The sequence below is a fragment of the Phalacrocorax carbo genome, chromosome 7 (genome assembly GCF_963921805.1).
Source record: "Phalacrocorax carbo chromosome 7, bPhaCar2.1, whole genome shotgun sequence".
Taxonomy (NCBI): Eukaryota; Metazoa; Chordata; class Aves; order Suliformes; family Phalacrocoracidae; genus Phalacrocorax; species Phalacrocorax carbo.
The window spans coordinates 24,082,801-24,098,105 of record NC_087519.1 but is presented as its reverse complement, the minus strand read 5'-3'; the positions used below and the strand labels follow the sequence as shown (position 1 = coordinate 24,098,105).

General features: G+C 48.1%; 1 protein-coding gene across 1 annotated transcript; it reads left to right on the top strand.

Moving 5' to 3' along the window:
• The first annotated feature begins 923 nt into the window (after positions 1 to 923).
• Positions 924 to 14,175, top strand: OAZ2 (ornithine decarboxylase antizyme 2). The gene is given in 6 exon segments (XM_064456943.1): positions 924 to 1,131; positions 4,377 to 4,452; positions 4,454 to 4,534; positions 9,603 to 9,778; positions 11,523 to 11,608; positions 13,369 to 14,175. Coding segments are annotated over 6 exon segments (573 nt in total). The 5' UTR covers positions 924 to 1,111; the 3' UTR covers positions 13,503 to 14,175.
• Positions 14,176 to 15,305: the final 1,130 nt, after the last annotated feature.

Below are 15,305 nucleotides of genomic sequence, written 5' to 3'. Positions count from 1 at the left end.
ATCGTGCCCCTGTACTCAGCACTGGTGAGGCCACACCTTGAATGTTGTGTTCAGTTTCAGGCCCCTCAGTACAAGAAGGACACTGAGGTGCTGGAGCGTGTCCAGGGAAGGACAACAAAGCTAGTGAAGGGTCTGGAGAACAAGTCTGATGAGGAGGGGCTGAGGGAACTGGGATTGTTTAGCCTGGAGAAGAGGAAGCTTAAGGGGAGACCTTTGACTCTCTACAACTACCTGAAAGGAGGTTGTAGTGAGGTGGGGGTTGGTCTCTTCTCCCAAGCTACTAGCGACAGCACAAGAGGAAATGGCCTCAAGCTGCGTCAAGGGAGGTTTAGATTAGATATTAGGAAAAATGTCTTTACAGAAAGAGTGGTCAGGCATTGGATCAGGCTGCCCAGAGAGGTGGTGGAGTCACCATCACTGGAAGTGTTCAAAACACATGTAGACATGGCACTCCGGGACATGGTTTAGGAGGCCTGGGGGTGTTGGGTTGACAGTTGGACTTGATGATCCTAGAGGTCTTTTCCAACCGTATTGGCTCTATGACTCAGCTTCCCGCCACGGCGCCGTCGCTCCCTGGGCCGGCGCCGCCCCAGGCCCGCCTCCCGGCTCCGCCGGGCTCTGAGGAGGGCCGGGCACCTCGGACATTCAGCCGCCAAGGCTCCACCGCCCGCGCGCTCCCCGCCCACTCGCAGGGTGCCGCCGGCCGCACGGGCGGGAGCGGAGCCGAGACCCTCTCGAGGAGTGGTAACGGCCCACAGCGGCCCTCACCTACCCCCGCGCGCGGTGCGGTGCCATCACGACGCAAAGGTGGGTGTGGCGCAGCGCAGGCCTTTGTTTAGGGCAGCGGCTTCCCAGGCTGCCCGGCGCGCGGCGCGGCGCAGGGGGTGGGCGGAGCGCGGGCGGCGCGCGGTGCGCGGCGCGGGTGGTGGGCGGGCCCGCGCGCGGGCCCGCGAGGTCAGTCGGAGCGCGGTGGCGAGCGAAGGTGGCGGCGCTGAGCAGAGCCCAGCTCAGTCTAGCCTAGCTTAGCTCAGCTAGACCGACCCTAGCCGGACCCAGCCCAGCCAGAGCCGAGCTGAACCCGAACCGAGGCCGGAGCCGAGCCGAGCCGAGGATGATAAACACGCAGGACAGGTGCGGGGCGGCGCGGCCTCCCTCGCCCCTCAGAGCGGCGGCGGCCGGGCCTGGGGTGCGGGCGGGCGCCGAGGATGGGGGGGACCTCCGCCTTTCCCGAGCTAACGTTCCTCAGCGGGGGGAGCTCCCCGGGCTGGACCCCGGGGGTTGGAATGGGGGGGCGGCCATTTCAGGAGCGAGTGTCTGAGCACCCTTTTGCTAATAAAGCCTTTAAGGGCGAGGAGGGTTTGTGCCGTCCCTCTCCGCAGCCCCCGAGCATCTTCTGAGGAAAGGGGATGTTTCCTGGCACGTCGGTTATCAGCAGGCACGAGCTTAACTCGATTTGTGGTGATTTTTCTCAGCTGACCAAATTATCTTGTGTATCTGTTCCTTGTTTAGAGTCTGAAAAGTGTAATTTCCTGAGCCTCTGTCATACCGTGTAGATAAGCACCCAGAGGATGTGTATAAGCCAGTCTGGTTTCTTGACCGCTGCGTGTAGGGTAGACGCTTGAGCTATTATGTGTTCATCAGATGGTGACTTACTAGTTGCTACTCAAATCAGGTTCCTTCATATATGCCTTGCAATGGCTGGCGGTATAATATCTTATTATGGTGGGCTAAGTGCAACCGTATCTTCAGGCCCTATTTGAAAAAAGGGGGCGGTATCGAAAACAAATGAAAAACCTTCATTTCAGTAACGTCAAGGGAGCTGCGTGGATCCTTCCATCAGGACCAAGTGTTCGTTGCAAATAAAAATCCCCAAAGCCCAAGAAAATGGTGCAGCTTTCCAGACCCTGAGGTGCTGGTTGTTGTGGACTGAAAGCAGCACTGGCCTGGGGCTTCAGGTGTGAGGGCAATTGAAGAGCAGCTGTGACAGGGTTCAAAAGTTGAGGAGTTGTCCTCTGTTCCCAGGGACAGGGCACAGGGTTGAGATCGCTGGAAGCTTAGCGAGTTAAAATTATACCCACTGGCTGAAAATGTTCTAGCTCCCGTTTTAGGCAGGACTTGCTTGAGAAGCTTTTGCTTGGGAGTTTCTTCAGGGAAAGGCCCTTGGTGATCTAAATGTATCTTAATACAAACGAAGCTGCTGGAAAGCAGCTTCTCAAAACAGAAGAGAGGCTATAAGGGAGCACTACCCTAATTTTTTAAGCTATAAACAGGCCTCAGGGAGCAGAGTTGCAGGGGGCTGCTCGCACATGGACGCATCGAGGGACAAAACTTTGTCGGGTGCTTGCACAAAAGTCTTCCCAGGATGCTAACGTGCATCTGGAGGAAGCAAACCCCCTTTAAATGTCTGTCCCCCATGCACACACGCTTGCTCTCTGGTGTTGCCTGATGGCGCTGCCCTGTGTGTTCTGCTCTCGGGACCCTTGCTGGCTGCTGCTGCCAAGTTTGGGGGGAGGATAGTGGTGGTGGCAGGTCTGGGCTCAGTAAAGCCCCAGTGCCACAGGCAGGGCTCAGTGGCTGAAGGGGTCTTGTGTTTTGACTTCTGCATGTGCCAGAGGAAGCAAAACCGGGAAGTGTCTCAAACTGCTTTGCATGAAAACTACTGCCTCTCTCTCTTTATTCCCCCCCGCCCAACTACACTTCATTATCCAGCTTCTTGATGCCTTGGCCTCAAGTTGGAGAGAGCTATCAATAGTACATTGTTGACTGGGGCTGAGAGAGGAGGGAAGGGAATAACAAAGCTGCCAACAGCTTTCTGGGGGTGGGGAACAGCACAGCAAAGTGCTTTGTCATGCCTCTCGACATCCACTACTACTGAATACACACTGGTCCATTGATAGTCCAAGTCATGCCGTGAGGAGGGACTGTATTAACACAAAACACCACTGAGCATGTGTGCAAAGGGGTTTGCCCTGAGCTGTCTTCAGTGCAACCACTGAGTATCTCTTCCTAGGGTATTTAAACAGCCTTTTCTCCAAGCAGTGTCTGCCATAGCCTATGGCACTTGGGAGCGCTGCTGAAGAGCCCAGTCTCACAAACCTGGAGGAGGAGGAAATATGCGGCAGAAGAATATTTGTGTTTCCTGTACAAAGATTATTTTGGTATGAGATGACAAGTCGGGATCTTAGTAAATTCTGCCTGTGTCATAACTGTGTTTGCGAGTTATTTTTTTGGCATTCAGAAATGCCAAATTTGAGTAGTTTGTTTGTAGTCTGGTATATGTTCTAGCCTAGGCGGTTCAGGTGATTCTGATAGTGCAGCTTGGTGCTTGGTCTTTGGATACTTAAGCCTGTCTCCCTTGTGGAGAGGGTTTAGAGTGGAAAAACACCGTCCTGGGATCAGCTCAAGTGAGAAGTTTTAGGACAGACAGTGAGTTGTCAATATGTCTGCAGAGCCTGTCCCTTACAGCCTTGTTCCTTGCTCCATGTGAGTATTAGAAACCCTCACACTCACCTTAAAATAAAGGTGGTGTTTGCATACCTTTGCGCAGGTGTGTTTCATAATGGGAACGCTGGGGAATGACTTTCTGGTTTCTCTGCGTTGCTTTTGTAGGCTTTGTTAGAAGAATAGCACGGCTGTGCTGTGCCTCAGCGAAGAGCTTTTGCAGTACTGATAAAGGGAGTGATGCTCCAGAACTAAAATAATTTGCTTTCGTGAAGTTCCTAAAAGCTAAGGCAGGTATTAAAGCCTGCATTCAAAGTGATTCTGAAAGACTGTGCATAGGACATCCAAACAAAAACTGCAAGGGAAGCCTATTTTCTTGCCCTTGAAAGTAGATCTGTGGGGCAAACTTGTAATTTTTAGGGTTGGGGTGGTGGATGCTTGTATGAGGTTTCATTTGCATGTGAAAATGTCAACTTGGACGTTGTAGAGCATGTTGAAAATATCTGAAGAGCCAGCCTTTCACTCCTCCTCGTTCTGAAAATGTGAAACTTAAACCTCCTCCTTCTGGGTCCTGTTGATCTATTTGTAGATGTTTGTCTATAGAAAATGTGTGCTCATCTGGTCATGCATTTCCAGCCATCTGCTGTTGGCAGCCTTCCAGGCATCCCTTATTAGCATGAGGTTGCTCAGCACTCTCCCCAGGTTCCTGGATGCAAAGCCCCTCCTCCATTTCTAACAAAACACCGCTGGATTCTGGTAGGACCTGGGCAGCGAGTGTTTTTAATGTAGCTGGCTGGGTGCAAAAGCCCTGTTAGCTGCCTCTGATGTACTATGGAGGGGCAGGGCTACAAGAGGTTTGGGGTCATGAGGAGCTGTAGCATCTAAAATGTGATCCCTGCTAACATAACCTGGTGTTCTCTCCCTTTTTCTTGCAGTAGTATTTTACCTTTGAGTAACTGTCCCCAGCTGCAGTGCTGCAGGCACATTGTTCCAGGGCCTCTGTGGTGCTCCTGATGCCCCTCACCCACTGTCGAAGATCCCCGGTGGGCGAGGGGGTAGCAGGGATCCTTCTCTTTCAGCTCTGATATATAAGGTGAGAAACATCTGACATCTAAATAATGACCTGTACCTGTGCTGCAAACGTGTTCGGTTCCTTTCGCAGTCTGATGGGAATAAATGCAAATAACTCCAAGGTAATAAGTGGGAGATCTGTTAATTTTTCAGCTACCCTGTTGGTAGATCACTGAGCTGCATGCAGCACTCTCCCACTTAAGTATCACCTGTTCATTAAGAAATGAGAGGCCTTTTCTCAAAGGTGTACAGGAAATAATTCACTAGCCCTGTTCCCAGAGGTCTGTTTCAGCTATTGTATGCAGAGCCAGCATTGTCAAAACATGAAACAACTTCTTAAATGCCTTGCAAAAAGAGGAAGCGGGAAGCAGAAAGGTGAAATGCAGAGAGAAAATGGTTGATAAGCTCCTTCCAGTGCCCTAGTCTGGAAGGTAAAGAAAGCTGTTGGGGCCTGGGACCTTTCCTTTCGAAAGGAGACCTGGCTATTCCTTGCTGTAGAATAACTGGCACTTGTGCAACTTTGCGTTATGGTGGCACACATCTGTCTCCCTTCTGGGACAGGGGCAGCTTTTCCACAAGCCAGGGAGTAAAGTGCTATCAGATGAGGTAGCCTAAATTTATGCTAAGCTTGCAAATTTGACTGTTCAGACAGGAGTGTTGTCATAGGTGTTGGACCTGATTTTAAATTGCCCTGTGGGAGGCACACAGACTTCATATGATGAAAAGATACAGGCTCTTTTGGGTCACAGCTACTAAAGTCATCTCTTGAAGTTCATGAGAGAATCGCAGACCTCGTGGCTGCTTTCAGAGGAGTTTTCTTTAATGCAGCCTTGGCAGATTTTTAGCATGTGCCTCACCTGCTTACCCTGTGAATAAATGTCAACCTCTGTAGCCTTTTAATAATAATGTAACATCAGCTTAGTGCTTTTGAGTTGAATTGTCACAGATGTTAGAGGGGTATGAAATTCAGAGAAGCAGCAGACCACAATGAGCTTCCTGTCAGATAAGGAAGATACATAAATAGCTTCAAGAGGGCCTCCGGACTAATAATGAATTCCCTCTGGGTGGGAGGGAATGAGAAATAGTGGACCCTGCAACTTGAACTCCTGCAGGCCAGCTTTGCCAAGTCTTGTGTATGCAGCAGACAAGGTCTGAAGGCAGAAAATGGGCTCGATGTGGAGGAGATACTGGTGGAAAGAATCACAGTTTGGAGGCTTTGAAGTATTTGATTTCAGTATCGCCTTGAATTAGCACAGAAGCTTTTGGCAGTGGTGTGTAGGCAGGGGTTGCTGCCTGGGGGGATGTCATCTAGATAGCTGCATCCCAGAAATATAGATATAATACTTGCTGGGTTTATTGCCAACAAAACCTAGCAGAGTCTTTCAGAAAATCAGCCCTTTCTGTAACATAGCTCATCCCAGAGCAAAGCATGCCGTGTTGCTCAGTGGTTTAAAGTCCAACCTCAGACAGGGATTACTGGGACTCTGCCCCTCTCAGTTGCCCGCTCAGTCTAGCGGTGCTGTAGTTATAGCAGGCTGAGCTTTTCAGCTGGCAACCTTCAGTGTGACCTGGAAAGGCATCTGGACCCAAAAGCTTAAGTACTTTTTCCAGCTGTATCAGCTGTTTTAGTTCAAGGGATTACCTTTCTGAAGAAGACTGCCTCCTTCGGAGCATGCAGCACAGTGCTTGTATACAGCCGTGCTACAAATTAAGCAGCTGGGGCTCCCTATAGCTGTTGGAATTTTTATGTTAAGAGACTTAATAACTCAGCCCTTCATCAGGGGAGCTTTCCTTGAGCTGGGAATTGCAATAGTGATTGGCGTCAGTGCTGCGCAGCCAGGACGGGCTTTGTGCAAACGGACGTGCTCTGGCTAGCAAACTTGGCAGGAGGCGCAGGTGTAGCACATGCCAACAGTAGGCTGCTTACAGGGGGTTTCTTGAGTTGCTCAGCTATGGTAGATCATAACATCCTTTCTTACGCTGCCAACACATAGGGGCCTCCCCCTGTCCTTCTTGGGACATCTGAAGAGCATAGTTGGGTTGGAAAATCTTGTGCTCAATGAATTGTAACCAAGGGGAAGCTGGTCTTTGCGGCTTTAGTTTGCTGAAATGGAGCCCAGGGCTGGAGAGCAGTGGTTTAGGCATCTGTGTATAAAAAATACCTGGTGGGGTTTCTTTTCCCCTCAGTAGCATGGTGAGGGGATTTTGCAGGGGTGAAATAAAACCAAACATTTGTTGGGTAAACAGGATTTTGCTTTGAGCAGCTTCCAAAGGATTCTGGGCTCCTGCATCACCGGAACAGCTTCTCTCCCCAGCATCTTGCTGCCTCTATTTTGATGCCTAGAAATAAAATATCAGCTGCCCAAGATAGGCTGTGTAAACACAATTCCCGCTGAACCTGGAGAACCAGTTCTCTTAATCCCTGTGGCTATGTTGCCTTTGGTTTGTGGGCTGTCACGTTAGGGGGCTTTTAAGTGGAGACACCTTGCTAGGTTTGGAGTGCCGGGCATAACTTCTGGTGACAGAAGGGCTAATCCAGAAGGCTCGGAAAGATTTTCCCCTCCTATTGCAGGCTCCTGCCAGTCTTCCTTCACAAATGTGTGCATGTGCCTCCCCCTCTAATGTGTCAATCCCAGCCTGCTTTTCTCAACTTCCTCACCCTGTTTTTCTTTTCACAAAGTATAAGAAAAGAAGCATCTGTGAGCTTTTCGTGAGGGAAGGATCTTTTCTGAAACAGAAATGCGCTCTGCACAGTAACAACTGTAAAAGGCTCCTATAAAGTCACTGGTGGAGGATGTGCATATAATCCCTGTGTTTTAGTTGTTTTTAAATACACCTCTGTAGTGCAGAGCTCCAACAGGGCTCCAGTCAGACTTGCTGCTGGCTCCATGGTGGCTTTATCAGCAGCAGTCTGATTTAACTTGAGCAGCTGTTGGTAGGTTTCTTAGCGCACTTGGCTGAAAACTAGTAAAACCCAACAGCAGGCGCAGCCATGAAAACTTCTTTCAAACTTGATGAATAAACTTATTTCCTACAGGATATTTATTCTGAAGAAGTGTAAACTTAGTTTTTCAGCTAAGCTTTGTGGGCTTTAAACAAACAGTGGCTTCCTCTGCTCCGGTTAGCATAGCCAGGCAGTTCCTGATTTGTATGCGGTGTTATTTTGTCGCCCGCATTAACATACTAAATGGCTCCTTCCTTGTCACAATAGTCAAACTAAGAGGAATCTATTTTAATACATGTGGTAATAGGAATTAAAGCACTGGAACAGAGGCTTGAGGAGCCTGGAAAGGGTCTCGGATGTTTTTGCTGAACCGCTGGTCTTTCAGCAATGCTTAACAGCTTAAAGAAAACATCTGCTGGAAAAGCCACAATGCCGAGGATTCTTCCCCCTCTCACTGGGCACTGTTGGCTGCCAATGTGTTTGTACTGCCCCTCATGTAAATACTTCTTCACTGCAGATCCAAACTGGATTACGTTTTCTTTGCTGTATTTGCTGCCTGCATGTGGTATGCTCAGAGATGAGTTTATGTCACCGCAAAGGATTTATTAAGCCTAGTCTGGTGAGATGATGTCTTTCTGCAGCAATGTCACTTGTTTCATTGCCAGTCCAGCTGATTGTCAGCAGATCGGAGTTCATCATGAGCTGCTGAATTAATCACCCTGATAAAACGCCCAGAGGCTCACCTAGTGACCCAAGGGGGTACACAACCTCCCACCCCACCCATTGATGCTGTCAGTGAGAGAGGGGCACACAGCTTTCCTGGGCACTCCTGTGACTTGGGAACGGAGCACACAGGACTTGTATTATCTGGTTTCTTCTGCCCTTCAAAGCTGTGCAGGTGACTTTGTAAATGTGGGAGAATGAGGATGTATGAGCCTGTAACCAAGCAGATGGGAACAGTTTAGTTCCGCTGCAGCTGACAACGTTAACTCGGGAACCAAATTAATTCTATTGTCATTTCATTGAGGCTCTTTGCAGTGAAATATGGAAATTGTTATTGGGCAAGCCAACTGCCTGCAAAAATTGTCAGGAGGAGGAGGAATGAAGTTTTAACCAGGAAATTGTTTTCTAGGAACTGTTGAGCTGAATCTGAGGCAGTCTGCATGCTTGGCATTCTAGTTAGAGTAGTATTGGAGAGGGACGCGTACGCTTGTGGTGTCTGGAAAAGACCTTGTCACAGTCTTCAAATCTATGTAGCTTCTGTCTGTTTTGGGATTCTCTCTGTGCTATGTATTTTCCTCCCTTAAACCAGGAGGTAAACCATTTGCCATACCAGTTGGCTGTAAAATCTAGGAAAGCAATTTGTGGTCATCCTTTAAACAAAAAGACTCTGTTGGGGATTGGGGAGACAACGAAATTGGTCAGACCATGGCAGCAGATGCTGTTTCAGCTTATCAGTTCACGTCATGTTCTTCGAAGGGTAGTTCATGAACCGTCCCTGTGGCTGGGACCTGTAGTGAATGAACAGACTCTCACTACCCAGAAATTTAATATAATGTAAATATGCAAAACTGCATTCCCTTGAATAGGAAAACATGACTAGAAAAATCACTCCGAGGTCTGCGTACTTCTTGTGGTGTGTCCCTGAGCCTGTGAAAGGGGAAGGGAAAAGTATAATTTTCTTCTTAGTAAAACTAAAATACCATTTATTTTGCATTTGCATCTCTCTAGTTATACTCCCCTGGCTGTTTAGTATGTAGGACTTGACTTCTTTGTTCTTTATTTTTGTATTAGGTTAGAATAAAAGCAAGATACTCTGCAAAATACAGTCAGCTTAGAAAAATAGGTATTGACCACGTAACTTGTTTTGAGTGCTGAGACTCAGATACAAGTTTGCAGCCAACTGCACATACTTTCATGAGCTATGGTGAGTCTCACAGTGGTGAATTTTAGTGATAGGCTGAAACTGTGAACGCACACCAGTCTGTAAGGGCTGGTCTTTTTTTCAGGAGTTTCACTGAAAACAGTCCCTTTGCATGCTTGCTTAAGTATGGTCTCTTTCAGGTTTTTTTGGTCTACAATCTTATGGATAGTTTTCTTTAAGCCTAAAGCATATTTCATGAGCTCTTCTCCCTCCCCTGCGCAGGACGAGAAGATCACTGTTAACCAAGATGTCCCAGTGCATGAAGGGAAGCCTCATATTGTCCACTTCCAGTACAAGGTCACAGAGGTGAAGACCTCCTCCTGGGATGCAGTGCTTTCTAATCAGAGCCTCTTTGTGGAAATCCCTGACGGATTATTAGCTGATGGAAGCAAAGAAGGGTAAGTTCAGGATCCTAGAGCTGGTTCTGTGGGGAGCAGGTGCCTGCTTACGTGAATGATGCTGTGTGCATGAGGAGAATGGGCTGTATGTATGGTAGCTCTGTTCCTGGTTTGTGTCTCTGAAGTATGTTCTTGTCTTCAGAGAATTGACCTCCTGTTAGTCCTCCTTATACATTTTCTTCCCCCTTAGTGATCATTTCAGATGGGCTACTGTTTTTTGAGTCCCTGTGCTAATGAAAAATAAGCAATAAATGAGCAGAGTGATTCTCTGCATACTCTTGATATGGAAAATCTGCAAGTCTTTCTCTGATTTTTGTTCTGCTGGCCACTTGGCAAGCTTACTTTGGCAGGCGTTTTCCTCTCTTCGAGGGGCAAAAAACCTCCATTCTATTGATGCGCTTCTTCTCATCAGTAGGTGGATCTGCTCTTGGAGTGCTGCCACACAGGCATTGGGCTCTGCCAGAGTCTCTGATTTTTCTCTGTTGGCAGAATACAGGACAGCTCTGCTCTGGGAAGTTTGTGTAAACGCAGCTTCCAGAGCAGCTTCTTCCTGCCAAGTGCTTTGCCAGAGATCCCCACTGGTGGGGAGCACTGTAGTGTAGGTGTGGCTTTACTGGATTCCTCTGCAAAGCTCTCCGAAGTCCTCCTAAATCGCCAAGTAGGCTTCATCTGTAAATGACACAAGCTAATTAAGAAAAAAGAAAAACCACTCACTGGGCACCTTCAGTAAGTACCAGTATTCTTGCAGGTCTCAAACTTGTGTCACTTGACTCCAAGTCCAGAAAATTTTTGTGTAATTTCTTCAGTCGGCCAGTAAATCCTTTCGCTGTCCGAGTGCATTCTTCTGGGAGAGCATTTACCCACCTGTGTTATCGTGACTTAAAGCATGATTTTTGTAAGATTATTTTTAGCTGGGTAAAACAGCCTAGTAGAGGCTATAATTAAAACAGTTCAGTACCATATTAACAAAACCGTTGCAAATTTAATCTCCCTCTCTGTGCTCCAGTCTTGTTGACTGCAGTTTAATTAGATGTCAGTTGAAGCCCTGTTTGTCACTGCTCTAGCAGCCTGCATTGTAAATGGTTATAAGGCCAGCAGTGACAGCGATGGCTCCACTGTGCCAATCCCAGGGGCTCAGAGAGGGGTTAATGCAGTGCTGCTTCCATCAAGAGGTGGCAGAAATAACTTAGCTGGAAAGGCAGGAAGCGTGGATTCAGAGTGCATCAGCTGTGCCATCCAGCTGATGTGCTCAGGAAACAGCTTTGCCTGTGCACGTGGTCCTTCAGTCATGTTTTTCTTCTCTTCTGCCTGGCATGAGCTTGCTTTTTTTTTTCCCCCCCTCCCCCTTCCCATAAAGTGCAAAACTCACAGATCCCCCGTGCGTGTTGCCAGCGGAGGGGACGTAGCCTGGCTCAGGATCAGCTGCAGTATTCAGCTTCCTGAGTACAAAGACTTCTGTACAAAACCACTAGCTGGTGGGGATGGGTGCTTGTGCACGCTGGTATGTGGATGCTGAGGACAGTGACCTGCTGGGTGACTTGGTGTGAGGATAGCTCTTAGTTTTCCTGGGCTGGACAGTGAGGCAGGAAGCCCTTTGTTTGAGCACCCATTGTTCGCTGGAAGGGGTCTGTAAACAAGTAGTCTTTCTGTCTGAAAACATCCCAACGGTTGATAATGCGCAGAGGCTTTCTCAGGACAGGACTTCCTATTGCTGATGTTCTTTTGTCGTCTTCCTCCTTGGCAGGTTATCAGCACTGTTGGAGTTTGCTGAAGAAAAAATGAAAGTAAACTATGTCTTTATTTGCTTCAGAAAAAGCAGAGAAGACAGAGGTGAGAACTTGCTCCGGCTGTACAAGAATCTGGTAAACCCAGGGCAAGGCTCCACGGGGCACTTCCTGCTGCAGTAATTGTTATATGCATAATTGTTGTGGTGTTCTTACAAATTAGAAATAGCTTCTTGTGGAAGAAATAAGCCCTTTCTTGAGACTAAAAGGGAGTATTTTTGTTTCTCAAACAGGTATGCTTTACTGTCCTGCTGGTAAATTTTTAGTAGTGATCTCATGCAGAAAGCTGCTGCTGAATTACTTGGACCATTTTCTTGTCCACAAATTGGTTAAGGAATAAAGGTGTCCATTTGGCACCAGGCTTTTGTGATGTGGAAGGAGAAAACAGGGAGAGGTTATTACATGAGAAGTGAATGCTTATAGCTTGTTACCCCAGTCCTCATCTGCTTTTTAAAGCTTGCCCGGCAGTTTTGCCCTTCCTAGACCTACAGGTAATCCTGGCCCTGGCTATAAATGCTTTATGGCTTAAGGGGGCCGCATTAGTATCTAAAGATAGGCATGTTGGATGAGTGATTACAGCACGGAAGTTTGTGGAGATTTATGGAGGTACCAAGCTATGGATGTGTCACTTTAAATCTTCCTAGACACAGGCTGGTAACCAAGCAATTGCCACAGCAGGAGAAATTCAAACCTTAATTCTAATTTTACTCTGCTGCTTCACAAGCTGCACTGTCTTCTCCAAAATGGTGCGTTATTAGAGCTAAGCTGTTCTGAGCCCAGGAAGATGTCATTCCCTGTTATGATGCCAAGAATAATTCTCAGATTAAGTTCTTGCTATAATGTCACTGCTGCCACAGGCTGCATTGGTGACCTCTGCAGCAGCTGCTTACAGGAGACATCTGATACTGGGTTTTGTTTTTAAAACAGGCGAGGTGTTGGTCTTAGACATGGCTTATCTATATGAGTTCTGGAGCACTCCAGACCCTCGGTCCTTGTCTATGCAGTTGAAATTCAGTGCTGTCTTGAAAATACATAGGAGCTCCTCTGCATGACCGTTCAGGGGCTGGAAGTCGATCATCAGAGGGTGCTGTAGAGATTAGATGCTACACCCAGGTAGCTTTTCATGGGTCGCCGGGAAGCGATCGCTTTACTAACAAGCAGGCATGTGTCCACTCACCATGTAATATAACCTTGCCTGACCAAGACAAGATGTGTGTGAGGACTGCCCCCACTCTGAATTTGTTCTGTGCATAACCTGTGGTCTGAGGGTGGCTTTTCTGGGGGACCGCACTGAGCTATGCTGAGTTGTCTTGAGTTTCCACTGAGCTCCTGGTCCTCCTCACAGACACAGCAAATTTCTGCCTAGACCCTGAGTAAGTAGATCCCTGTTTCCTGTTGTCTGACCCCCTTTCAGGGCTCAAAGGGTGCTGGGACCCATGTAAGCAGAGAATAAAAATATGCAGCAGGATGGCCATGTTCATCCTCGGAAAGCTGGTGCAGGTAGATAACAAACTGTCGCCGTCTCTCTGAGGGGACGGAACAGACATCGCAGGATAAATATGGACAAACCTGCTCTGCTGCACAACTAAAATCCCTGTCACACTTAGGAGCAGCTGTGATGAATGCAGGAAGAGACAAAACCTTCTGTTTGAGAGGGCTGTCACATTAAAATGGTTTCCATCTGCACAGGAAGCTCTGGATGCACTCACAGGGGGTGTTCAGTACACTCTGATATTCGTGGCTTCTAAGGTGATGCACGTAAAGAGGATTATTCCTCATGGTAATGGATTTCCTTCTCTTTGGTAGCTCCACTCCTGAAGACATTCAGCTTCTTGGGCTTTGAAATTGTGAGGCCTGGTCACCCCTCTGTCCCATCGCGGCCAGACGTGATGTTCATGGTGTACCCTCTGGATCAGAACTCTTCCTCTGATGAAGAATAGCTGCAGCGGGGGACTCCAGTGTGACCTGAAAATGCCGTTGAGGGGAGAGAGGGTTACATCTTTCTTGAGGAAAGGCAAAACAAGCTTCTGTTGGACTGAAACTGCATTTCTCATTGTTAGATTGGCCTGTGTATCCTCAGAGTTGACTATCTCATTGAAATGGGTTGCCTAGAGAACTATATATACACACATGTAATCACCAAATAGTAAATGAAAGATGTTTATGAACTGGCATAGGAGCTCTTTAAGTGCAGCTGTGTGGTGTGTTAGCCTAGGGGCGCCTGGTGCCAGGCTGTGCCTGGGGGAGTGCGACGGTAGGCGCAGTATCTACTCCTTGACTTCTGTAAACCCATGTTGGTCCTTTCTCCATCTCCTGATGTGCGCTAATCTGACAGACCACCTTTTTATTTTTCACTCAGACTCTTTTAAGTAGAAGGCATGTTTTGGGTGTTAGGCATATGGAGGAGATATGCTCGAGTTTAACCTTTAACACTACATTAAACCCCCATGCATCTCCGCTTTGGGGTGACTGATGCTGTTTTAACTGGTCTAATCTTTTTTTTTAAAAAAAACTTCTTGCTCTTCCAGCTCGTTTGACGCAGTCTTAATTCTGTTCAATGTTATCACTGCACTATCACAGCATTCAATAAAAGGGGCATTCAGATGAACTTCACACAGGTGAGGCTGCTTATTTGAAAGGAACTGAGCCTCTGGTGGGCCTTCTGTAGGGCTGTGATAGTTTCAGAGGATCAAGTGGGTGTTTGGAGCGATACCTCTGCTCTGGGGGAACATCTCCTTACCTGCCTGCGGTGTGATGGTTGTGATGGTCCAAGGAGCCTGAGCAGGTCATGCCTTTATCCTCTGCCCAAGGACAGGTAAGGAGCAGGCCCGTGGCTGTCACCTCTCTTCTTCCTCGCCTTTCTGAAGAGCTGATCTCAGGACTTGAGACACTGAGCTAACAGCTGTATCCAAATGAAAGGGGGGTGCGTGTGGGAGCAGGTATGGATGGCAGCTCTGCCAGTTGCGGTGGGATGCCCTCCCTGTCCAGGGGCTCTCCTGGAATGGAACTGCAGTGCTGGTGGTAGCTCGCATTTCATCCCTACCCCTTCTGATGTTGGAAAATGAGGCTGTGCTCTTGCTTCATGCCATGTGGATGTAACGTGGCTGGCTTGCTTTGAGGGCCACATGAGAAGGGTGTATTTATAAGCTGTGCCCCGGAGGCGTACCGTGAGCTCTCTTGCTGGCCTGGTTGCTTGCGTATGGACTTGTCCTTGTGTGCTTTGTTGTGCTCTCGCCCTTCTGTGGAGGATTTTGTTAAAAGCTGAAGCCAAGCCATTCCATAAACATCATGGTCAGTGTTTTCTGTTTAGGGGAGAGAGGTGGGGCTGGGATACAAGTTGGTGTGAATAAATCATCATAAAGTTTGTCTTCCTTCCTTCCTTCCTTCCTTCCCTTCCAATGACATCAAAGGGCTGGTACCTCTACTCCCTCTTCAATGGAGCATTAAAACTTAAGTCTGGTTTAAAATTAGAGGCTGGGCTGTGCTGTTGGGAACATCTCTGCCCTAGCTTTTATTGTGGGGCCAGCAGCCCTTCTAGTGCTGGCTGTCACTCTGCAATAGGCAGTGCCTCTCCTCTCCTTGCTCCAGGTGTGGTGCAGAGACAGAAGAGCCCTTGCATCTATTCCCTGGCTGAAACAATGCTGATTTCTAGGTCTGGATTTCAAAATCCCAAGTTTTATCCCTTCATGTAGCTGGAGTTGCCCCTGTTTCTTCTCTGGGTGTTTCTATGTACTCCAGGGCCC